Source organism: Leptopilina heterotoma, unplaced genomic scaffold (genome assembly GCF_015476425.1).
Source record: "Leptopilina heterotoma isolate Lh14 unplaced genomic scaffold, ASM1547642v1 Lhet_92, whole genome shotgun sequence".
Classification (NCBI taxonomy): Eukaryota; Metazoa; Arthropoda; class Insecta; order Hymenoptera; family Figitidae; genus Leptopilina; species Leptopilina heterotoma.
This window is the reverse complement of record NW_025111199.1, coordinates 2296175-2323409: the sequence shown is the minus strand read 5'-3', so window position 1 is coordinate 2323409 and position 27235 is coordinate 2296175. Positions and strand designations below refer to the sequence as shown.

Sequence of the window (27235 nt, the reverse complement as noted above, 5' to 3'; positions counted from 1 at the left end):
TGAATTTAATAAAAAAAACTTAAAAATGCACGGAGAAAAATGGAAAAATGATTTATGCAGTCAGTGTAGTACTCCCTTATAGAATAATATGTGACAGGTACACACTATAGTATTAGAAGTTTCATAGCTGAACACTTTGGGACTTAACACAAGTTATCCCATTCATCAGCTTAAGCAAGACTGTTTATAGAGAATAAGAGTATAAAAAATTGGAATGAGAAATTACTTTCTCATGTAATTGTTAAAAGAACGTGGCAGTGTACAAAACACAAGTCAATAATAGAAGCGAATATTGAACAACTAGTACTCAGTCCAGTTCTTTCGAAAAATGAACGCCGTGCACATAAAGTAGATACCTACTCGAAAACCACAAGTTATTCTCTCTCTCTCTCTCTCACACTAATGGTCGTTCACTTACACGGAGAAAATTTGTTCCTTACATTTTACCCAATTTTTTAATAAAGTTGGGATATAGTAGCATAATCGTAATTTTTAATAATTTTTATATTATTTTTTCGGTAACAATATTTAAAATCTAATGTGATATCTTTATTCCTTAAGAACTAGTACTGTAAAAGTTGAAAAAAAATTAAAACTAAACGTTTAATGTAAATTAAATAAATACCTCCTTGATGGGCACTAACGTTTCAGGAATAGTTCGGTAAAACTTTCTTGACTTGCTTAAAGTGTTAGTTTTCAGGAATAGTTCGGTAAAACTTCCTTGACTTGCCTAAAGTTTTAGTTTTCTGGATTGAAATACTTTATTTCAAGTGTCCCGCAGTCAAATGAAAGACTTTCACACTAATAGTTGATTTTTCCAACTTATTTAGACTTAATTAATAATGATTTTATTATTATTTAAATTAAAATTCAATTAATTAATTATTTTAAACACTTATTAATTGCCAAATATGTAATAAATGCTTTTAAATCATGCAAAAAGAAAATATAAAATGGCAATAACATACTTATTTTTTTAACATATAATTTATTCACTTTCATTAAATATGAATAATAGTAAGTAAGTAAGCAAGTAAACATAAGTAAGTAAGCAAAAAGGAAATAAATAAGTAAGCAATTAAACATATAAGTAAGTATGTAAGTAAGTAAATAAGTAGGTAAGCAAGTAAGCAAAAAGGAAATAACTTGCTTGCTTACTATCTTACTTTCTTATTTGCATACTTACTTGCTTATTTCTTTCTTGCATACTTGCTTACCTACTTATTTGCTTACTTCCTAATTTCCTTCTTGCTTACTTGCTTGTTTCCTTTCTGCTTACTTTCTTATTTCCTTCTTGCTTACTTTGCTTACTTGCTTATTTCCTCCTTGCTTACTTTCTTATTTCCTTCTTGATTACTTACTTTCTTATTTGCTTACTTTCTTACTTGCTTATTTCCTTTTCGCTTTTTAATTCCTCACAATTATTATTTAATATTTCAGAAAGATTGATTTTCTATTAGTTAATTTAATAATTTCCAACTTGCACTTTTAATATGTATATTTTTAATTTGAAACACAAAAATTTGAGAATAATATGGATTTTCATAAATTATTGTTTTATTCCATTAAATACAAATTTAAACATTTTTCTTTCTAATAATAAAAACATAATTTAAAAATATTTCATAAATTGACCTTGAACATAGTTAGAAATGATTCATTAATATAAATAATTTTTAATTTTGTACAACGATAGTTTATTAATTTGAATCTTTCTCACAAGCGGTGAAATAAAATTGAGATTAATATATAAGGACTGTTAAAACTTTCTGAAGCATTAATGTAAAGCGTGCGATGTGTGTATTAGTGTATGCGTTTAGAATTTACTGTAGGCAGGTGTATCAATTAGTATTTGTTCGTCAACAATTGTAGGGGGTTTAGGTAGTGATTAAAGTAGGTAAATTGAGAGTTACGGCATTATTAATATAGATCTACTGAAGTAACATTATTTTTTATTTTTGTTCTTCAAGTTTTACCGAACTTTCAGTAAATTCCAACTCGGCAGTTTTACCGAAGACTTTATCTTACGTTTTACTGAACTATTCAATAAATATGAATGTAGCGAGCACTTGGCTTACGTTTTACCGAACTGTAAGTGAAGCGCTAATACATGTATCATGAGCTTTATGATTTTTACGTTATTTTTCAATGCAATTTCTTTTACAGTCTAGTTCTTGAAAAATTACTGTTTTGACACTTCATCCCAGTTTTACCGAACTAAATTCAGTAAAATTTTAGGAATAAATTTTCTCCGTGTATCTTACCGTTTCACTTACTCTTACTACTCTCAACTATTATGCAGAGCAGTTAAGTTAATTAAATTATTAAATATTGCTGTGAGAATAATTAATTATACATTTCATTCAAGGTCAATTCACTGTTACGTAGCCGAGAAGCTTAATGTAAAAGCGTGCGATTTATAATTATGCGTATATTTAGTTGTATGGTTAGGTAGGTGTTCAATCCCGTATGATTGTAAGATTTTCCGATGCATTTAGTTGTTATTTATAAGTATGGAGATCTAATTTAATCTAATCTAACAACCGAGATCGAGCTGGATTTTCCTCAAGAGGGGAAAGTAAGCACCTAGGTTATAAAACCCATTGTACCAGACTCCAGCTCGCTCGTTTATAGCAACCCCTTAGAGTCCTGTTCTTCTCCAGAAGTCCAGTATCTCTTCTATCGATAGGTTGCTCACCTGTTTAGGGTCAATAATTGCTTGACCCCAACTAGATATCCTGATCCTAGCTAGCGCTGGGCATTCAGATAATATGTGAGTCGAAGTTTCGTTACTCTCCCCACACAGTCTGCACATAGGTGAAACTTGTCTGCCTATTTTATGCTGATGGTAGTTCAATAGTCCATGACCCGTAAGTAGACGAACTACGGTTCTAACTCTGATCTTATCGAGTTTTAGGAGATCGCTCGCTCGCCTAAGTATGAAGATGTGGGAAGAGTATAACTTGTGAATTAATGAATATGAATATATAAAGAGTGCATTTAAGGAAGAACCCTCTCTGCATTGTGAGTCAATGCAATTACCATTTAAGTTTTCAATTTACTCACGTAGTACTAATGCAACGCTTGGCAACATTGTAATGCTTCCTCCGGTCTCATTTTGCGTCGTCTGTCATTGTTATTAACCATGTTAGATAATATTTCAGAAAATTCTGATAGTCTTTAAAAAAATACTTTTGAAATTTTAATTCAAATATTCTGAGCGTTCGATGGTCTCTGCAATCTGTAGGTTATGTGCGACTTACAGTTATCGCCCAAGAGAAACGGCATTGCATCGTTTAAATGACGTGAAATTAGTAAACAATTGCTTTCGAACGAGTTTTTTTTCTGCACACAGGCACTTTTTACAAAATCTGACAACATACAATTGACACAGATGTTTTTAATTGTCTGAATTTAAAAGATTTTTTTAATCCATGCAGAAACGCGGTTGCAGGAATGGAAATACAAAAGTAATGTAATGACAGGCGGCAAGAAGTGTGTTACAGCCATTTTGCCAGTGGAGGGCAGAAGCATGCAGGGAGCGAAAAGGCTCAGCTGTCAAAATGATTCGCATTACATTGCTACGGTAATTCCAATGCTGCAACCGTGTTTCTGCATGGATTAACAAAATCTTTTCAATTCAGATAATTAAAAACATTTGTGACGATTGTAGGTTGTCATATTTTGTAAAAAGTGCCTGTGAACAGAGAAAAATTTGTTAGAAAATGAATATTTACCAATTTCACGTCATTTAAATCGGTCAGTGCCATATTTGTTGGGTGATGACTGTTAGTCGCACTTTATCGAGAAATCTTGATTTGAAAATTGAAAATGATTTTTCTGCCAATGAAGACAGTTTTTGCAAAATCGGAAAAAATACTAGATATCCTGAATATTTTATGTTTCATTTGCGCACAAAAAGTAAAAGATTTATTTCCATTTACAACGACAGAAAGTAAGACAGAAGTGTGTGCCAAATTTTATCAAAAACTCTGTTATTTCTGTTACCCAGGGAACCTCCTTAACAATTTTTTTAATGATGAATTTTTCATTAAAATATTTTTGATTATTAGAATCAAAGTTTTTCTTAAGTATTAAAAATTCTGTTGTGCTTGTATTCTTGCATTAAACTTGTATATGAGAAAGTCAAATACATTATTTTTGCAAAAATTTGCTATAGAAATTATGATATGTACTATATTAGTTACGATTTCAAAATTTAAATTTTCGCGCTACTTGTATACCTAACCTCTAAGAAGCAACGTTGCCAAGTGTCGTGCTTAGCAACTTCTGATTGATAAAAAAGGTGTTTTTTATACAAAATAATTAATTTTGAGTCTCACAGGTTGTGTCTGATCATTTTTTTGAACAATATTTAAACATCAGTTCTTTAGCTTTAACTGTAAAAAGTTACATCAATATCTTGTTGTCATTTTTCTCACAATTGAATTTTAAAGATCATAAAAGTGCATTTTCCCATAAGACACAATGTAAAATGTGAAAACATAAAATTGTTTATAACTTTTCTTATACATTGTGCAGACCTTTAAAAATTTAACTACATATTTTTACATTCTCATCACATGAGAAAGTATTAGTTTTGGTCGAAAATTGACTTTTGCTAATTTTATGAAATCTTTACGTTTTGAGGTCCCCTGAACCCGAAAAACATGGTCCGGCGAGTCCGTCTGTCTGTGTGTCTGTCTGTCTGTCTGTCCGTCTGTCTGTATGTATGTCCGTCTGTAGACCAAAATGTTGTAGGCACAATAACTTTTGAAAATCTTATCTGATCGTTTTTAAATTTAACACACTTAAAGTTAGTGTAAAAATGAAGGTTAAGTTCGTTAACCTGCCATTTTCGTTGAAAATTACAAAAACTACGGTAGTTTCAAAATTTTGAAAATTCAATTTTTTCAAATTTCAGAATTTTTAACTTTATATTATTTTAGATTAGAAAAATACAAACAACTTTTCTCTACAACATTTTTTCATAGAAACTCAATTTTCGAAGTTATAGTCTCTTAAATGGTCAAAAAAAAACTAAAAAAATCCTAAAATATCACTGAAAATCGAATTTTTACATTCTCATCATATGAGAAAGTATTAGTTTTGGTCGAAAATTGACTTTCGCTAATTTCATGAAATCTCGACGTTTTGGGGTCCCCTGAGTCCGAAAAACATGGTCTAAAAAAAGTGTCTGTCCGTATGTCTGTCTTCGTGTCTGTCTGTAGACACAATGGTGTCGCCACGATAACTTTTGAAAAACTTATTGTATCAACTTGCAACTTTGCATGCACAAAGTTAGTGTTAAAATACAGATCGAGTTCGTTAGCCAGCCATTTTCGTCGAAAATTACACAAACTACAGTACTTTCAAAAATTTAAAAATTCAATTTTTTCAAATTTCAATGTTTTTAACTTTATATTACTTTAGATTAGAAAAATACAAACAACTTTCCTCTACAACATTTTTTCATAGAAATTTTTTTTTTTTTTTTTTTTTTTTTTTTTTAAGTTTTTGGGCCAGGCCAGCTTAACTGTGTTAAAAAAATTTTACTGAATTTTTAAATTCTTATAACTATTATAAAAACATTTAGTTTACAATAAAACCAACGAACATTTAAGAAAAAAAAATTTTTTTTGACTTTTTTTTAAATTGTTATTGAAAATATTGAATTTTTAAATCTACAATCATGCAAATGTTTTTTTTTAAAGAATGGACAATTTTATGTAATCATTGTAAATGACATTAATTTATTGTAAACTGCTTTTGAACTAAAAATTTTTTTTATAAATGTTTTAATATTTTATTTATGCAAAAAAATAACAAAAGTTTAAAATTTTTAAAAACGGTTAAAATTTTTTTTTGTTTTGTTGTAAACTACAGATTTTTATAAAAGTTTTAACTATTTAGAAAATTAGTGAAATTTTTTTAATGCAGTTGGGCTGGTCTGGCCCTGTTTTACATTTCAATTTTTGGTCCTATCCTTTAATATCATAATCTACAGATAAAATCAAATTCGAACTTTTAAAAAGTTAATTGTCTAATGACGGACAGTTCATCTTAAAATTGACAAATCTGAAGCAAAAAATTCAAACTGTTTTTCTAAAAAAGGAAAGTGTCTTGCATATAAATCCACCACCTTTACTGAAAAATCGATTAAAATAAAAAATTGCATATGTTTCAATATTTTGTTTTAAAATATACCATCTTTTTTTATTATATTTCTAGTCTACAAAAATGTTTTTTTTAATTTTTTGACTATTTTTTGGTGAATTCACATACAGGACAAGCTAAAAAATCAAACGACCTAGCATTTAATAAAATCAATTCAATAGATTCAGAGATGAAGTGTCCTCCATTTCAGAAAACGTTATTCTGAGAAAAACGCGTTTAAACCTTTATGTATCGTTAGAGGCCATCCATAAATTACCTAAAAATTTTTTGGAAGTTGAAATCCCTTCATTTCTCATTTTATTAACATTCACTAAATTGTCCGCACTAATTCCAGATGATAAAAATCTGAGAATAAATGGCAATGTTGCGGATAAATTCCGGAATCACTAGTTTAAATTAACTGATTAGTTTCGGACTTCATCGGACCAACTCCGGATTCACTAGTTATTCACAAACCGTATAGAGTTCGTATTTATCCGGATTAATTTCGGGTGACAAAATCCTGACCATATTAATAATGATACTACAAATGTTTAGTAACAAACAAATTTTTTATATCTTATTTGGTTTTGTAGTTATTCAAAGTTTAAAGGTGTCTCTGCAACTATTAAAATATTTTAATAAAAATACTCTTAAATCTGTCCATTTAGCTCCGATTGACTTTTAATTTTAACACAATATTCTGGAGATATAATGCATTTACTTAAAATAATTGAGAAAAAAATACAAAAAAGAATTTTTAATACATGGGTTCCCGAATCGATCTTTTAGACCTTCTTAAATTCTTAAAACTAAGGGTTTTTAAGGATGTAATAAGATGAAAGCAGAGTTTATTTGCATTGCAAGTTAACTCTGATTACCACCTGCAATCCTTGGTTAGCAACAAATTTAGATGGAAAAAGAGGGAAAGCAGGTGTTCCTAGAACCTTCCCAGTAATAAGGGGTGAGTTAAATTGGATTGGCACTTTTATGCTCTTAAATTCCAAACCAATTCCGTTTTTGTCCGCAATCTTAATGAATTCTTTTTCTATTGTTAAGTTGATAATTTCTATCCAATTCAATTCTCTGTAACCACGTGACCAGATTTTGAAACCCCATTTAATGCTCTATAAATATCTATAAATATGTGATTAATACTGATACACAGAAAAAAAAAACTCTTGAATAAAGTCTACAAACGAGCTAATTTTAAGATGTAACAAAAAGTAGTCATCCTAGACTTAAAATTAGTTTGTAAAAAGAGTCTTAAAAAAAGTCGGTACTCAGGCTTGAATGATGTCGCTATGTAGTCTTAAAAATAGCCGATAGCCAAAAATTGGACTTAAAAGTAGTTTCCTTTTAAACTTCAATTTACTCTGCAAGTCAAAATAGTGACTAAAATAAAGCTTTCTTAAATACTTAAAAGTAGTAAATAATACAGTTCAAATTTATTTTTCTATTGCATATAAAATTATAGTTATTAACTATATTTTCTAAATAAAAAACGTTTAGAAGAAGATATGCATCATAATTCTTGTCAGAGTTTTACACATAAAGAAAACCTGGTTAATTTTACTGCTTTTTTACTATTTTTATTGCAGTTTCAGGAGATGCCAGTAACAGATTGTATAATAGAAGCATCTGTAAGAAAAGTTACATTAACTATTTAAAATAATAAAATGAAATTATTTATTTATTTTTTATTATTGAAGTCCAATTTTTCATATACTTTCATGATGACATTTGTTAACATGTACCTTATAAGTAATCATTATTTAATAATAGACAAGAAATCGGTTTATTGAATCAAATTCATTTCAGTTCAGTGTAACTATGCTTGCACTTCATATAATAAAAACTTATTTATTTATTCGATACACAAAAATATCAAAATCTACAGGTGACTATGGTCGAAGAAAACACGTACACTCAAGGCAACGCCGTGACAACTAATGACACGTCACCTGATCACGCCCAAGCGCGTCTCCCCTTCCAGAGGACTATAGACGCTAGGGGACTAAAAACTAGTCTACATATCGACTTCATTTTATCTATTGAGTTCTTAAAGTTTCTATTAGTCTCGCTGAGACTACATTTAAGACTTAAATATAAAAATAAGTCATAAATATGTATTGCTTTAAGATTAAGGCGTGTTAACAGTACTCTTAAGTTAATCATGAGGCTAAAATATCGTTACAGACTAAAATTAAGCCTGATTTTAAAATTAGTCCTTCATAGATTTAAGACTTTTTTTTTCTGTGTAAAATTAAGTAAAAATATATGCGTATTATAAAATCCTTTATGATATAATTTTAAAAAAACTTACCTAACAAATAATCTTCATGAATTTAAAATGTAAATATGTATAGTAATAAAAACAAATAAATAAATGTAAAATTATATGGATATATCTACAGTATTATAATTTAGATTTAATAATTATTGTTTAAATAAATAATTTTCCTGATGTTTTATCACCCCATTCGAAGCGCCAAAAAACATAAATTTTTCTAAATTTGTAAATAACTTACTAGGCTAGGCAATAAGATATTAAAAAGATTTAACAATTCAACAATTGTTTAAACAGATAAATAATCGTTATTTACTAACTCCACTATAAAATAAAGGATCTAAAGTAGGCCTGATTACGGAATTAAAAGAGATCCAAATTACGATTTATTACCAATATTGGTACCAAATTATTTAAAATTTGGAGTTTCTTCAGCTAACCATGTTTCTACAAAGAAAAGTAGTAATAAAAATAATTTCCCAATCGTATTCAACGATCCCAAAAATTAAAATTAATCCCAATTAATCTCGTAATTAGCCAATAAAAAAAGTTAGCCATTACGCTCCGGTCTACACTACACAAAAAACTTGATACTAATACTTTAAGAATATTTTAGCTGCTTCTGCAAATCATGTTTCTGCTAAGAGAGTTAGTATAATAAAAAATAACTTTACAATTTTAATCATCAAGACCAAAAATATACATTTCAATCCACTTAATCTCGCAATCATCAGCAAACAAAAACATGTGATAAGAATGTAATCCTTAAAGTCGTAGTAACTTTAAGAAAAAAAATGTTTTATAAAACACATAATAGGAAACAAGAATAAGAACACAAATAATGCACAACAATTGCAGACCACAGCGAGCGAAGCGAGCCATTTGCGCGCGAAGCGCGCAACAACACACGGAGCGCGAAGCGCGACGTGTGAAATAATCGCCGGAGCGCGAAGCGCGACGATCAATATTCGCGCGCCCCGAGGCGCGCTGAAACTTGCGAGCGAAGCGAGCCCCCGCGCGAAGCGCGGATGAGAATGTGTCCGCGCTTGCGCGGGCAGATTTTTTAAACCAACATCTACCATTATTCCAAGTTTCATCAAAAACTCGCTGTTAATTCTATTTCCGAGGGTACTTCCTTAATATATTTTTCTTTTTTTTAATGATTGGTTATTGTTTCTTTTTATATAAAATTGACGAAGCGAATAAAAGGAAACACTCTCTTCGCGTCGCGTCGGCCACTTATTTTGACAGGTTACGCGCCTGCGTTCCTTTATTGTGAAAGTTTCGAAGTAGAGGACTGAGTCCAGTTGCTCTACTATGCACACTGCAGCGCGCCTTATAATCTTCGCCTGTGTTTCAATGCTCTTTACAGTGACATTTGGAACTAAGGCCCTCTATACACTATACGCAATACCCTAAGATGTTTGATGGAAATGAATTAATGTACTTTTACTGGACTGAGTCCTGTTTTTTCAATATTGACTCCCAGTTTTTCAAACTCCATTTTTCTCCGTGTAGGATACCAAGTTTTATAAAAATCCATTAAAATTTTTTTAATACTTTTGGCTCAAATAGTGGAAATCTCGTCGACAGCCAAGGGGTTAATGGGTTGAAATCTATATACAAAATGAAGACCAAAAGTCCTTTGATGTATTTTAAAATATTTTATTGTTTTCGAGTTATTAATAAATGAAAGCATCCAATGAAACGCAGCTCATTACAGTCAGTGGCAGAAGGAGTGATTATTCTATATTACTGCTCCTCTCTCTCCTGCGCTTCATTGAATACTTTCATTTATTAATAACTTGAAAACAATGCAATATTTTGAAAAACTTCAAAGAACTTTTCGTCTTAATTTTTGACAAAGATTTCAACTCATAAATATGTACACCCATGACTGGGGCACCTTATATATGAAGGAGAAATAATAAAACAAATAGAGGTCACAAGTTGTTAAGGGTATCGTATATAAATTTTTGCAATTGTGGTATAAAAGAGACATTTATTGATCCATTTCATTTCCATCAAGCGCCTTCTACTATCTGTAAATGTCTGTTTACTAATTTACTAAATGTTTTAAATTGTCTGATCACAGACAATACACATTAATATTTTTACAGAGGTTTTTCTAATTCTTTCAGCTAATGCTCTATTTTAACCTTTAAAGTGCTATGCCGGTCTGACAGACCGCTATTAAAATTTTCTTTGCTTGTAACTTTTTTCCAAGGTATAATAAGAACTTGAACTTTTTAGTAGCTTCATATTTTATAAAAATCTGTTAGGAGACAACTTTTTCAAAAATTTTTATTCGTTAAATTTTGTAATATAAATAAATATTTGAAGTATAGCGGTCTGTGAGACCGGGGTTAGCTTTAAGTGAAAGTATATTCCAGTATATTCCCATGAGTGACGTCTGCGCAACTTGACGCGCAGCTAGTTCAACTGACAGTTCTCATAGACTGCATTAATAAAATAAATAAATGCATAATACAGAAATGACTTTTTTTGTTAAAAAGTAAAAAATATTTATAATAGTTGTCTTGATGTATTCCACGTCAGTTCAACACAAAAAATTTTATTAGGTTTTGGGATTCGGTTGAAATTAGGTAGATTATATCCTCTGGTGGTAGTAAATAAAATCCCTAAGCGATTTTAAAAAATTTCAAAAATTGGCGGACATATTGGATTTTTAATTTTTTTGTACTTTTTTTTTGAAAAATATATATCTCTGCTTCTTCTTAACGGATTTTAGTTTATGACCTCTTAAATTGTTCGTATTGAAATATACTTCTATTTAAAAAATTAAAATTAAAAAAATTATTTAAATTTTTTGTTTAAAAAATTAATTTAATTTTTTGAAAAGCCATAGAAAAAATATGCTACCTTCAATTTTGATCATTTTTTTACCATTTGCAGCCATAAATGTGTTGAATTTGTCCTGAAATTTTCATCGTGGGACAGCCAGTAGTTTTTGAGAAAAAAAATAAAACGTAAATCCTCGCATAGCGCTGTAGCGCTCAGTTTTAATGCCGCACGATTGTAAATGGAACTTTAATGAAAGTACGAGTTTTTATTAACCCTAGAACTAAAATATGATTTTTTTATGGACTAAGGAAAAACTGAGGTGGTTTGGTACCCCAGATTTGAAACAATTGTAAAAGGTTACCTTTTTTGTAATTTTTTTAATTTGTCAACAATGTGGCTAATTTGAAAAAATTAAACGGATTTTAAAAGGTAAATAGAGACTATTTTATTTTGATTAAGGCAACTTGAAAATTTAAATATTATTTACAATATATACAAATGTTAAATGATTTTAAAATAGAATAAAAATTATTTATTACAAAGGAGGTTTCTATTTTTTACGGGGGAGTTTCCGAGGTCTTACAGTTTTTCTTTATTTACCTTTTAAAATCCGTTTAATTTTTTCAAATTAGCCACATTGTTGACAAATTAAAAAAATTACAAAAAAGGTAACCTTTTACAATTGTTTCAAATCTAGGGTACCAAACCACCCCAGTTTTTCCTTAGTCCATAAAAAAATCATATTTTAGTTCTAGGGTTAATAAAAACTCGTACTTTCATAAAAGTTCCATTTACAATCGTGCGGCATTAAAACTGAGCGCTACAGCGCTATGCGAGGATTTACGTTTTATTTTTTTTCTCAAAAACTACTGGCTGTCCCACGATGAAAATTTCAGGACAAATTCAACACATTTATGGCTGCAAATAGTAAAAAAATGATCAAAATTGAAGGTAGCATATTTTTTCTATGGCTTTTCAAAAAATTAAATTAATTTTTTAAACAAAAAATTTAAATAATTTTTTTAATTTTAATTTTTTAAATAAAAGTATATTTCAATACGAACAATTTAAGAGGTCATAAACTAAAATCCGTTAAGAAGAAGCAGAGATATATATTTTTCAAAAAAAAGTACAAAAAAATTAAAAATCCAATATGTCCGCCAATTTTTGAAATTTTTCAAAATCGCTTGGGGATTTTATTTACTACCACCAGAGGATATAATCTACCCAATTTCAACCGAATCCCAAAACCTAATAAAATTTTTTGTGTTGAACTGACGTGGAATACACCTCTTTTAAAAACTATAAATGACTAAAAAACTGTCAAAAGGAATAGCGGTCTGACAGACCGGGGTTAGCACTGAGCGTGATTTTTCAACACTTAGCACTTTAAAGGTTAATGGGTAACAGTTGGGAAGATAAAAAAAATTTTATCAACATCTATATTATATAACTTCTTGAGACCGTGATTTAACTATGCAACCCTTTTGCAATGTATTAATCTATATATTTGCTAGCATATAATGTTTTACATCATCAAATAACAGATGAGGGTATATATTTCCAATACCAGATCTTGCACTACATTATCGGGTGCATTTTCAAGATCATGATCTGTCTCGCAATTCTTACAATAATCATAAAAGCTATAGATGAAACAATCTGCTTCGTATTTGGCGGCGATTCATCAACAGTTGTTTCTAATTCATTCTTCATTTTTTATGTAAGGTAAGTCGAGTCAGAGTTTGTGCCACACTAAAAAACTGTTGGCAGAACTGTTCGCCCAATGCGCTGAAATACTGCGTTAAAAAGAAACGCACATCTCACTTTAGTTTTGGGAGAGTAACTCTCCTTTTTGATAGAGCTGCCGAACTATCTGTCAAGCAGCCGCTCACTCAACGCCATTGGTAGTCCAGTTTAAGAGAGCAACTCGCCCAATTTTGATTGAGCTGTGAGTTTAAATGTCAAGTAGCGCTGCACAACAGTCAATAGCGGAACTGTTCTATCAAAAGTTTTTCAGTGCAGAGCATTAAATAAATGGTCCTATTTTTTGAGGATACCAAGACTTACTAATACTTCAGAAGCTGTCTTTTTCTTGGTCTAATTGTCTAGATCGATATGCTGAATCACCTGAATTAATAGTACCCATGTGAAAAAGTTCCGAGAAAAAAGACCGAGAAATTCTCGGTAATTTTATTTTTAGATAATTAATTACTTTATATAACGTAGGATCAATAAAATTAAATTGACAATGAGGTTAATTATCGTTTGACAGATAGGTTTCATTAAAAAATTATCTACACTGTAAATTATTTTATTAAATTTTTAATGATATAATTATTTTCATTTAGCGCCAGGATATTTAATTAATATCATTGGTTTTAATTGTATTCCAAATAACTATTCGGATAAAAACCGAATGTTTTAAGTTATTTTTTACGCATAAAGAAATATGCAAATTCATAAACATCAATTAATTATCAAGAATTCAATTCGTTAAAACTAATGCCGAAACATGGAAAAATGACAAGTTTTTATTTCTTGGAAGTCACAGTCAATCTTACGATGACCTTACTTTTGATAGGATCAAAACAGTGAACAGTTTTCCCCTTCCTGGTACTCTTGAATATCTGATTCACATCCAAATATGTGCACCAGAAATATTTCGTTATTACTTTATACAGTCTTTATTTACGTTAATTAAAGTAACGTGTAATTCTTATAATCAAGGAATGCATTCGCGTTCTGGTGAAAGTTCAAAAGTTAAGAATTAAAATTAAGTAACAAAATATTGTTCGTGGAAAAGTGCTGCGACACGCGATGTTCAGTCACAATATATCAATTTTTGAAAAATGACCTCTATATTGGATCCGAAATGTTGTATTTTGAAAATCTGACTTCAGATTTGTAACCCAGGTCCACAAAATAAGACTTTTTCTTCTTTTTAGATCTCGGAGTGGTTTCCAATGTACTTTTGTGCGCTGAATACGATCCCGAGTTCCAAAATTGCAGATCCCGTCAGGATTTTGAGAAAAGTGGGAGTAAAGGCTCCAAAAACGTGTTTTTCAGGGTTTTCAGTTTTTTTTCTCCTAAATCTGACGTGCTAGAAACTTCTATTTCAGCTTGAATTAAAGCTTAAATCTTACACTACAAGACCCATATCTGTAAGACTCCTAAAAATTAAATTTTTTTCAAAAAATAGGGTTAAAGTGACCAAAAAAAATTTTTTTGTCACATTCAAAAGTTTTGAAATTTAATTTTTTTAAAGTCTTACGGATATTGGTATTGCAGTGTAGGATTAAAGTTTTAATTTAAGCCTAATTAGAAGTTTCTAGCACGTCTGATTTAGGAGAAAAAAATACTGAAAAATCCCATAAACTCGTTTTTTAGGGGTACAAGAAAAAATTGTAATTAGAACATAAATTTGAAATTGAGTACATTTCAATGAAGCATGGAATCTTGGGAATTTCACGGTTTCGAGTAAATTGACAAATCAACTTTTAAAAATTAATTGTCCGAATGTTTTCGTTTATTTTCCTTCATCTATATTATTTCTTATTTATTTATATTATGTTGTTAATATAATTAAACAATTCTCTTTTAACATTACATATTTAATGAAAATGTTTCAGGCTTTTATTAATTAAAAGCGATTAAGAACATTTTTACATTATTTACCTAACCTTATACTTAGAAAACCAAATTTTTTGTTTATATTTAATAAATATTATTTAAGTAGGGTAGACTGGGGTAAACCTGATCACTTTTTTTCAGATCGGTAAAATATATAGGTTTCATGAATTATAACTATGGATTTAAATAATGCTATATTTTATTATGAGAAAATGAAATGTAGTTACAATTTTGGTTTTAACAAGTCATAAATTTTGTTATTGTTAAAATATAATACGTGAAATTATTTTATTCTAAATTTTAAAATTAAAACTAAATGAGCGGCTTTACCCAGACTTCACGCGAGCGAGTTTACCCCGAGTGTATTCCTCACATTTCAGAATAAATTTAATAAAATCTTTTTGAAATTAGACAAAACTATATATGTATTTCGAAAAAGGTTTACCCCAGTCTTCCCTAAATTCAATGGTATTTTTTAAAACTATAGAAATTATTGGTTCAAATTCAGTTTATTTAATTTAAAAAAATTTATTGTTTAGATATAAGAGTAAAAATTTCTGAAACTATGTAAGAAGATTTTGCATAGAAACAGCTAAAATAACTATTTTTTGATACTGCGTAAGAAATAATTCACACGTAATACAGACATAGCATGCGCTGAGAACAAAAGACTTCAAGGTACGGTCGTGCTCAAGAATGGAATGCCTTCCCCGGACGAACGTGTCGCAATCATATGTTTCCATGGGAACATACGAGTGTGACACGTTCGTCCGCAGAAGGCATTCCTGAGCACGACTGTACTTTCCAGCTTAAAATTCCCGTACAGGATCCTCAAAGGATCCCTAACGGTTCCTGTGTAGGAACTGTACAGTTCCTGTGCAGGAACCTTAGATATCAAAATTTCATGTAATGGTTCCTGTACAGGATCCTTTGCGCTTTTTGTAAATTGTATGTATGTACTTAATTGTAAAGGATCCACAATCAATTTATTTACTTTTTTAACATCTTGCGCAGTAGTTTTCTATAAGCTTCTCGAATTCGCAATGCATTTTTCTGTACAATATTGTTATAGGTGCCTAACATGTTGAAATATAAAGTCAAATGTTGTTTAACATATAAAATCTAAAAAATTTTCCTGTGTAGGATTCTGCAAGCGTTTCTGTACAGGAACCTTTACATAAAACTTTGATAGCTAATGTTTCTGCACCGGAACCTGCACAGGAACATTGTCCCAATTTCCTGCACGGGATCCTTTGAGGATCCTGTACGGAAATTCTAAGCTGGGAATCTTCTAAAAGAAAATTATATCGCAGCGCAAGTGCATAACGGTATTACGTGTAAATTATTTCGTATCGCAGTATCAAAAAATATTTATTTTAGTTGTTTCTCAATGTGTGCCATTTTTTCTCTTCAGAATATTATTCGGAAAGGTTTAAAAATTTTATTTGAAATTTGTATTGAAGACAAAAATAATGACGGTTGAACCATTAAAAAAATTTGTTAACAATTTCTTCTGAAATTTACTTTTTAAACAAAGTAGTAAAAATATTCAATTGTTAATGACAAGAGTAAATTTTTTTTTGCAAAATCCTCTTAGTGAATTTTCATACAAAACACTATGTGAAAATTAACATTTACCAAATGGAAAATGCTAGTGTAGTGCCGATGCTTCCCTTATGGCTTAGTACTATCAATAAGCTGATTGTTCAGCCGTACACCCTGGAAAAAGATTTGTTTGAAATAAAGAAATAGTTTTTAAAATCATTTTTTGAATTGAAGATTAAATTTGTTTACATTTTTTAAATCAAAAAAATATTTCTTTAAATCAATGAAACCATTCTTTCTAGGCATCTTTCTATCAACCTTACATTTATTAAAATATATATAAAGTCTATATATTCAATAAAATAAAAATAAATAAAAACTTTCATCCAAGGTCCTTCCAAGGTCCTTCCAAGCCTGCAGAGCTATGCGGTATGTGTGTTCAGTTTGTGTCCTCGAGGTCTACGGTTCAATTCCTCGTTCGTGCAGGATTTTAAAATCTTAACTCTAAGTGTTAGAATATTAATAATAATAATATTAATTAGTTAGTTAAAAATAATAAAAGAGATACGAGAAAAATATTTTTTTTTAAATTTGCTTATTTAAATAAAAATTTATTTCTTTTATTTAAAGAAAAAATTTCTTAGATTCAAAGAAAAGGTTTCGTAAAACGAAAGATATATGGGGCCATTCACATATGATTAATAATAATTTATTTCTTATTTTTATTAAATCTTATAATAATTATTTAAAATAATTTTCTAATTTTGTGAAAAATAAATTATTTAAACAAATTAAAATATTGTAAACAAAATTGAACTTTTAATATCAACAATACTTTGGTTCTTATTAAAATCTTATTATGCTTTTTATTATAAATAAAAAACTATTTGAAAATTATCACTAGTAAAATGTTAAGTGCAATAAGGAAGTTATTTAATTTAACAATTAAAAATTTAGACTAAGTTTTGCTTAAACAAATTTTATAATATTCAGATAATCGATTATTTGGAAGAAATAACTTTTTCCCATGTAGGTACAATATATAATATAATTTTAATTATTGTTGAAAAATGAAAATATAATCAGGTCTCCAAAGTGTAACATTGCCCATGGTAAGAATAAATACAAGTATGACTACTTAAGAGTACGACACTGATAGTTGATGACGTCTCGTAACGTCACGTTACAGTTTCAAGTCATGTGGGCGTAACTGGTTGTTACAGTTCGAAGTTTGTCGCAGTTTCAAGTGTTACAGTTTGGAGACCTGACTGTAATTTTAATTAATGATTAAAAATAAAAATATTTTATTTTTTCTTACAATTTTTTAATAACTTTCTGCTGAAATAATAATGTATAAAGAAAAATAAATTTAGTTGACCCTCGGAAAGCAGACTGGGAAAAAATTTTTGACTGCGAAATTTTTAGATAAATTTAAAAAATGTGTGGTCCATTAGGCTCTGATAATAATAACACCAAATAATAATGAAAAAAATATGAATTTTTTTTAACAATAAAATTATACGGATTAATTTGATGGATATTGGTAAAATGTATAATTTTTTTTTATTTTATTTTATATTTATTCATTTTCGTGCCAGGAATGTAATTTGGATAATAATTAATTAAAATTTCTATAAAGAAAAAAGTTATTTCAAAAAATACAAAAAACGATTTTTTTAATATTATTAAGAATTTGATGACAATATATTTTTTTGATTTTTGTAAATCCTTGTGACTGATTTTAAATATTTGTTTAAAAATAAATAAATCAACATAAACTATTCAATTTTATCTTTATTTAAATAATAAACAATTTTCTTAGCGTTTGTTTAAAAAAATACACATATATGTTTACACCCGAAAACGCACTAATTTTAAAATTCATAAAAATTATCTATTTTTTAAGTAACAGTAAAGGACTATTTTTTCTAATATTCTAGCATGCTTTGAGAGTGTTGATATAAATTTTTGGTTAAAAATAATAAAAATGAAAAAGTTACAAAATAATTTTTTTCTAGTAGGTGTATTCCACGTCAGTTCAACACAACAAATTTTATTAGGTTTTGGGATTCGGTTGAAATTGGGTAGATTATATCCTCTGGTGGTAATAAATAAAATCCCCAAGCGATTTTAAAAAATTTCAAAAATTGGCCGACATATTGGATTTTTAATTTTTTTGTACTTTTTTTTGAAAAATATATATCTCTGCTTGTTCTTAACGGATTTTAGTTTATGACCTCTTAAATTGTTCGTATTGAAATATACTTTTATTTAAAAAATTAAAATTAAAAAAATTATTTAAATTTTTTGTTTAAAAAATTAATTTAATTTTTTGAAAAGCCATAGAAAAAATATGCTACCTTCAATTTTGATCATTTTTTTACCATTTGTAGCCATAAATGTGTTGAACTTGTCCTGAAATTTTCATCGTGGGACAGCCAGTAGTTTTTGAGAAAAAAAATAAAACGTAAATCCTCGCATAGCGCTGTAGCGCTCAGTTTTAATGCCGCACGATTGTAAATGGAATTTTAATGAAAGTACGAGTTTTTATTAACCCTAGAACGAAAATATGATTTTTTTATAGACTAACGAAAAACTGGGGTGGTTTGGTACCCCAGATTTGAAACAATTGTAAAAGTTTTCCTTTTTTGTAATTTTTTTAATTTGTCAACAATGTGGCTAATTTGAAAAAATTAAACGGATTTTAAAAGGTAAATAAAGAAAAACTGTAAGACCTCGGAAACTCCCCCGTAAAAAATAGAAACCTCCTTTGTAATAAATGATTTTGATTCTATTTTAAAATCATTTAACATTTGTATATATTGTAAATAATATTTAAATTTTCAAGTTGCCTTAATCAAAATAAAATTGTCTCTATTTACCTTTTAAAATCCGTTTAATTTTTTTTAAATTAGCCACATTTTTGACAAATTAAAAAAATTACAAAAAAGGAAAACTTTTACAATTGTTTCAAATCTGGGGTACCAAAACACCCCAGTTTTTCGTTAGTCTATAAAAAAATCATATTTTAGTTCTAGGGTTAATAAAAACTCGTACTTTCATTAAAATTCCATTTACAATCGTGCGGCATTAAAACTGAGCGCTACAGCGCTATGCGAGGATTTACGTTTTATTTTTTTCTCAAAAACTACTGGCTGTCCCACGATGAAAATTTCAGGACAAGTTCAACACATTTATGGCTACAAATGGTAAAAAAATGATCAAAATTGAAGGTAGCATATTTTTTCTATGGCTTTTCAAAAAATTAAATTAATTTTTTAAACAAAAAATTTAAATAATTTTTTTAATTTTAATTTTTTAAATAAAAGTATATTTCAATACGAACAATTTAAGAGGTCATAAACTAAAATCCGTTAAGAACAAGCAGAGATATATATTTTTCAAAAAAAAGTACAAAAAAATTAAAAATCCAATATGTCCGCCAATTTTTGAAATTTTTTAAAATCGCTTGGGGATTTTATTTATTACCACCAGAGGATATAATCTACCCAATTTCAACCGAATCCCAAAACCTAATAAAATTTTTTGTATTGAACTGACGTGGAATACACCAGTAAATAAATTTTAAAAAATTGTAAAGTTAAAAATATTTAATTATTATTTTAATTTTTGAATAAAGTTTAAAATTATAAAGCAATTTTTAAATGTTATCTTCTAGTGTAAAAAATTATTTTCAAATTATAATAAAATATCTATAATATAATATATAATATTTCGTGTGGAAAAGTGTTTTGGTGCAAACTAGAAAGCATCTAGCATCGTTAGTCTGCAAGTTCAAACTTGGTCCAATTCTTGTGCTGCTCAGCTACTAATCCGACCGTAGCTAGTGTGGGATATTTAGACAGACCCAGCTCTGGTGTTAGCCATATAGGTATAGGTATAAGGTGTACGTCGCAGTCTGGAAGGTCTTTCTTGGGCAAGTTCTGGCGATGCTCAGCTTTTATTATATTTAATATTCATTAAATATTAAGAATATTATTATATATTAATAAATATTTATAAATATAAAAAATGGTAAATATTAATGCAGCCTCGAAATTTTAAAGGTTGTTTATGAGAAATACATTTCAAGCGCCAGAAGATTTTTCTACACGGGTAAGGAAACGACATGCTGATCGATAAAAGCTATATCTATGAAGGTTCTCTCAACTTTATTTGTCATACAAATTATTAAATAAATAGTTTATAAATAAGAAATAATTAAACCATAAAAATGAAAAATATTTTCATTTATTGATTATTATTTTTTCAACTCAAATGGTATGTTTAAAATAAAGAGAAAGACTTTTTGTTTCTGAGATATTTATTATTAAATAAGTATATTGGTAAGAATTAGGCAAAAATACTTTATATAGGGATCACTGATTGCGAAATTTAATGACCATCCTCACTTCACTTGTTTATAAAATATATCATTTTTATTAATTAAATAATAATACCTGGAAAAGTAAAAGAAGCGTAATTTACAGCTTAAACTTTATTTTAAGGCTAAAAAAACCAAATGTCCATTTTCAAAAGAAGGGTTAAATTTGAAATTTGTTCAAACTGGACAATCTGGATATCTTACAAGGGCCGGTCAAATTTCCCAAAAAAATGTTTTACGTAATTTATGGACGGCCCCTAAATAAAATTTCATGATATTTTGTTGTTGAAGTATAGTCCCTGATAGTAATAAATATTAATTGTTCTGACAGTTGCCAGTGGCTAAAGTCATTTAAGAAGAAGAAATACTAAATATTATAATATAATAATTATATTTAATTAAATTTTACGTTTCTCACAAGCGCAGAAAAATATGTCTGTTGAGAATATAATATGAAATTGCAAAGCTTTTCATGGCTCAACGAATTATTCATGTATGCGTTGCATTATAGATTATATAAGAATACGATTAACCAATCAAACTAAATCTATTATACTTTATGTATAGGTACTGAAAAAAATTCCCCTTCGTTTAGAAAAAGAGAAGAATAAAATTAATAATAGTATAATTATTAAAATGATTACTGTATAAATAAGAGTTGCGTTGCACTGACAAGGGTACGGTAAGATTTTCTGAAAAAAATTTGTTTCATGCCATCAAGTAGAATCATAAGAAGTAAATTTTCTCGGAAAATTCTAAGACGCACTAGGCTAAAACAACGGAGAAAGGGTTAATTCCTGACTCAATTTAATAAATAAAAAACTTTTTACAGCTGACCAGTAATTTTAAATTCAAACCTCTCCTGTAATTTAATTATTTCTATAAATATTTACTAAAACTTATCCAAAATTCGATTATTTTTAATTTTATTTGAAGAAACAATTATTCAAAAAATTTTCAATTTAATGTACCTACATTAAAAATTCAAGTATTTTGAAAAAAGTATGACTAAAAATTCATTTAAAAAAATTTCCTTATAATTTTTAATTACAATTATTCAAAATACCAATTTTAAAAAATTTCAATTTGTAAGCTTTTGAAATTTAATTTTTTTAAAAAATTTCTAGTAAGGGGTCATACACAAACTATGTAAGGCTTTAAGGGTGGAGGGGGGGTCAAGTTAAACCTTACGAACAGCAGAAAAATGGCGCTAATGTATAGAAAGTGTCTTACGATGGGGGGAGGGGGTGGTCAAAATTTTTCAAAATATGCCTTACCTAGTTTGTGTACGAACCCTAAAATTCTTTCAATATTTTCAGAAAGTTCTTCAAAACTTAAATTACCTAAGGAAATGCAAAAATTTAATTTTTTTAAAAATTAGAATTGACTTTTTAAAGTTTTTAAAGTGAAAAAAAGTTAAAAGACAATTTAAGGTTTTCAATATTTTTAGAGAACACCAAAAACCTTTTAGGAGCATTTCTAGAAATTTAATTATTTTTACTATATACTTTTGGAAATCTGACTTCCCTGATTTCCCTACTTTAATATTTTTAGACCATCTGCATTTTTTCTGGGTTTTAAGAGTAAAGAAAAATGAACTTTTTAATTAAAATTTTTCATTTAAAAAACAAATTGTTTTTTGGTGAATTAATACCTATAAAATGAACACTTTTAAAAATAATATTATTTATTTATTTATTATCAATTACATTAATTTTTTGTAAAATCTATATTACTGTACGTTAATATACTTTGCTTCTCCAACTTATCCCCACTCTAGCGGTGTTAAATGTAATTTCCATAGTCCCCACCAGACGTCCAAATAAACGACTTCGAACGATATAACGGTCACATCAGTAGGCAGAGGGTTAAGGTTTATTTTTAATACAAAAATAAATTATTCAAATAATTTTTTTATAGCACAACATTAAATGATGACACTTTTCGAGTAATTAAAGTTTTGAGTAATTTTGCATTAAAAATGAGATTTAAAATTAGGTTAATAACTTTAAAGGCATTTTTTCTAAAAAATTTGGATTTGTATGAAATAATCAAAAGATTTAAAATTTTGTACAATAGAATGAACTTATAGATTTTAAAAAATTGAAAAAATTAACGCAGCTTCATAAAAGAAAATTTTTTTTAGTTAAAATTTACTTATTAAAATGTATTATTATTTAGGTTAGTTATTAATTTATTTATAATCGAAAGGTTTAAAAATGTTAACAATAGAATATACTTCTGGATTTTAAAAAATTAAAAAAATTAACACACCTTTAGAAAAGAAAATTTTTTTTAATTAAAATTTATTTTATTTTTATATTAACGATTTAGTAGAAATTAAAAATATTTTTCAAGAATTTACAAAAGTAAAGAAAGAATGCTTAGCCAGTAATGGAACAGTACGGGCGAGGCAACTGCTGGCACCCCAGTACTGATGAAATACTGTATCTATCGTAAATGACATTTTTGCTTGGGGATAGGCTTAAAATATCAGATATTATAATTTCATAACTGAGATATTATGTTTAAATATACAAAAGTATTTTTAGTTCCTATAAAATTAATATAATATAAACCATATTTTAATCCAGACTTATTATGTATATCTAAAAATAAGATTTCAATGCCATAAAATATTGTTTTAAAAAAAAGCAATATTAAAATTAATGCTTAATTTTTTACGTTACAATTTTAGAAAAAATAAAAAAAAATTAACAAAAAGAGGAAGTTGCAATTAAAATACTTGTTCACCCCGTCCAGCCCCATTCACTTTACTTTCTACGCTACTTTCATTTTATATAATAATTAAAATATGTGTCAGTTCACTAGTTTTTAAAATATCCTCGTGGTCGCAAATATGTAAACTTCCAATATTAGTTAATTAATATTTTTTCATATGTTCATTATTATGATAAACAATTTCAAGATATTCAACAATAAGATATTTTTCACCCATTGCAATTATTTCGTCTTTAAAATCTTTTGATACGATCAAAAAAAGTGTTTCCAAAATTCTTTAAAAATATAAGGAAAATTATTTAGCGATGATAATAATAATATTTTCCAAAGATTAAAATTTTTGAAAATAATTGCATCTTTTTAAAAATAAAAGCATTCAGTAAGGAAATTGTAAGATATTTGATACAATTATGAATAATACAAATATGGATAATTCTTTACATAAAAATAATTTTTTTATAAACTGGAAGTAATTTCTTTTTTTAAATTTCCTTTTAAATAAACTATATAAAATTTAATTAACTTTGACTCGAGGGGAATTTAAAATTAGACAAATTAAAGACATTGCCCGTTATAGGAAATAAAAATTTGCATAACTGCTTTTAATATACATTATTGTTTTCATATTAAATTGAACAAACTCTCATTTGTGAACAGCTTGAGATGATGTAGTACATTTCCTCTCACTCACACAGTTTCCCCTTCTCTTTTTTATATCGCGGTTGTGGATAATGAAACGTGCTTCACCTAAAGACACACGTTTTTTGCAAGCACTTCACTCTTGCGAATACTTTCATCATAGACGTCCTGTTATAATCTATGATTATAGCAGTACTTTGCTTATAATTTATGAAAATACTAGAATTGGAGTGAAGGAAAATAAAAAAGAAGAAAGTAAACCAAACTATGAATTTATTAAAGCTGTTTTTGTTAATTTTTGTTAAATTAACAATTAGGGTGTGGAACGTATTGAGGACTTGAAAAATTTATCTTATATTTATTAATAAAATTTTTAATTACTTTGATATTGGTTGAAAAATTTAATTTATCTAAAAATAAGAAATTAGTTATATTAATTATTACATATATGTATATGTACATAAATAAATAATATAAGTAATTAAATTGATATGTTTAAAATTGAAGAAAGGGTAAATAAGAGATTGTCTTACATTTATCAGTCAAATTGCAAGGTCACTCACCTTTCTTTCTTTTTGTGCTAGAATTTACGGCATGTGTTGTTTCTAAAGATGGAATGATTATAAGAAAAATCAGAAATATTGTGGACATAATGTTATTTTCAAGTGGTTTGCCTCCACCAAAGATGTTGAAAAATTTTATTAACGTTAACTCCATTTTCCAATAGTTTATATCACTATCTTAACAGGAACTGATTTCTAGGACCCACAGTTAAAAACATTCAACTGTCACTTTTTATTTGGTGGTTCACAAAACAATTATTATTGTTTTCACAAAAAAGAACTATATAACACCATTAAATTTGGAGCACTATGAACAAAAATTTTAATAATTACATAAAAAGAAACTGATTTATCTTATAACTCAACTCGTCGATGCTGTTGCACACCTATTTAATACCTATCGCTCCACCTTCGCTACTCACTATTGGCTTCTGTCCCAATTCTCTATCCAATGGTACCACTCTCACGCGCGCGTTCACCTCCTTTTCAAATATGCCACGCGAACGGAGAAGTGGCCCGTTCATATCCTCAGACGTAGTGTTTCCTATGTTAACGCGTTCTCCAAGGAATTACACTTTCGGCTTTACTCAAATGTATATCTGCACTGGAAATACGTTTTACACGTCATTAAAATATTGGCTTCACTTATAAAATCTTTCACCTCTCTAGAATCTACTTTGTCAACTCCTAAAGCTGTTGCCGTTTTCAACTTACAATAATATTACTTTTCCATAAAGTCAAATGATTTAATAAAATACCTATAGCAGTTCCATTATATATTTTTAAAGAAAACAACTTTATAGCAGTTCCTCTGTAGAAAAACTTTTCAACAATTCACGCTCACTTTCAAATATTGTAGGTGAACTGACTGCAAATCCTATTAATTTAATTTCACACATATTGTAAACTTATTGTACAAATTACACAATTGAAAAAGAAAAATTTAGTACGTTATAATAATAATGCATACACGTTGAAACTAAGATAATGAAAAGAGTTCGTTTATTCATAGCTGGCATATTCAACTTTCTATCTATATTTCTTCAAGTTTTTGTGTAGCCTTACATTTAGTCCCTTAAATAAAAATAGTAAACATTCTTCTGAAATTTTAAACACATATTTACTTATAAATTAGAGCTAAAGTCAGATATTAAAATGGAACCAAATGTCGATTTAATACCCAAATTGGTTCTAAATTGATAGTTATATTTTTACAGTTTTTCAAGTTTTAATATTAAAAACTGTTAGTTGCCACGTAACCTGGAAACCTGGAAATGTTAGGAAATTTTATAAACCTTGAAAAAACCTGAAAAAGTCAGGGAATTTTGATCGAAGTCCTGGAAAATTGTTGTATTCTAAAGTAATTGTGTTTATTCTTGAAATCTAATTGAAGCAATTTCAAATTAATACAGAAATTCAATTATTCTCAAAAGTATCTTAAAATTCTTCTCCAAAATTCAATTATTTTCAAAAATTTTTAAGACAAATTTCTTGGCAAAATTTTAATTATTTTCAAAAACTATCCTCAATTTAATGATTTTTAATATCTAGTACTTTAATAAAAATCCATAAAAGAATTCAATTTATTAAAAAGAAATTTTAATAACATTATTCTATCACAAACATTTCATTATTTTCATAAATAATAAAAATTTCCCAGGAATTCAATTATTTAAAAAATGTTTTTATGAATAATATAAGATTTTTTACAGGGATTCAACTATTTTCATAAATAAAAAAACTCATCGTAGACTTTCAATTATTTTCAATACAATTTTAATGGAATTCCTTCGAAAAATGCCATTATTCTTAAAAATTTTTTATCAAAGAAATTTTATTTTAAAAACCTTTGCCTATATTTTCAATACATTTTTTAATTAAATTTCTTCAAAGAATTAAATTATTTTCAAAAATTTTAATTGAAATTCTTTGTAACAATTCAATTTCTTTCAATATAATTTTAATAATATTATTCGTAGAAATTTAAATAATTTCAAAAATTTGTCAAAATTCAGTTATTTTCAATGTCTACTATTTAAATAAAATTTTACAAAAGAATTCAATTATTTAAAATGAAATTTTAATAAAATTCGTCTCAAGAATTGAATTATTTTCAGGAGTAATTAAATTCTTTGCAAAAATTCAATTATGTTAAAAAATTTACAAAAATTCTCGCCAAAATTTCAATTATCTACATAAATAATAAAATTTTTCTCTGAAATTCAGTTATTTTCAAAAATTTTAATAATGTTTCGTAACAATTCAATTTTTTTAAAAATAATTTTAATAAAATTCTTCGCAGAAATTTAAATAATTTCAAAAATTTGTCAAAATTCAATTCTTCTAAATGTCTACTATTTCAATAAAAGTTCATCAAAGAATTCAATTATTTAAAAAGAAATTTTAATAAAATTCGTCTCAAGAATTCAACTATTTTCCAAAGTTAAAAAATTCTTCGCAAAAATCTAATTATGTTAA

General features: G+C 27.7%; 1 protein-coding gene across 1 annotated transcript in view; it reads right to left on the bottom strand.

The window, feature by feature from the left end:
* The window catches only part of LOC122511957 (laccase-5-like), a 77939-nt gene extending 52653 nt beyond the window's left edge, over nucleotides 1–25286 (bottom strand). The window contains exon 1 of the mRNA XM_043627534.1: nucleotides 24758–25286. Coding sequence (XP_043483469.1) covers nucleotides 24758–24911 — 154 coding nt within the window. The 5' untranslated portion in view covers nucleotides 24912–25286. The remainder of the gene's footprint in view (nucleotides 1–24757) is intronic.
* Between the last annotated feature and the right edge of the window lie 1949 nt (nucleotides 25287–27235).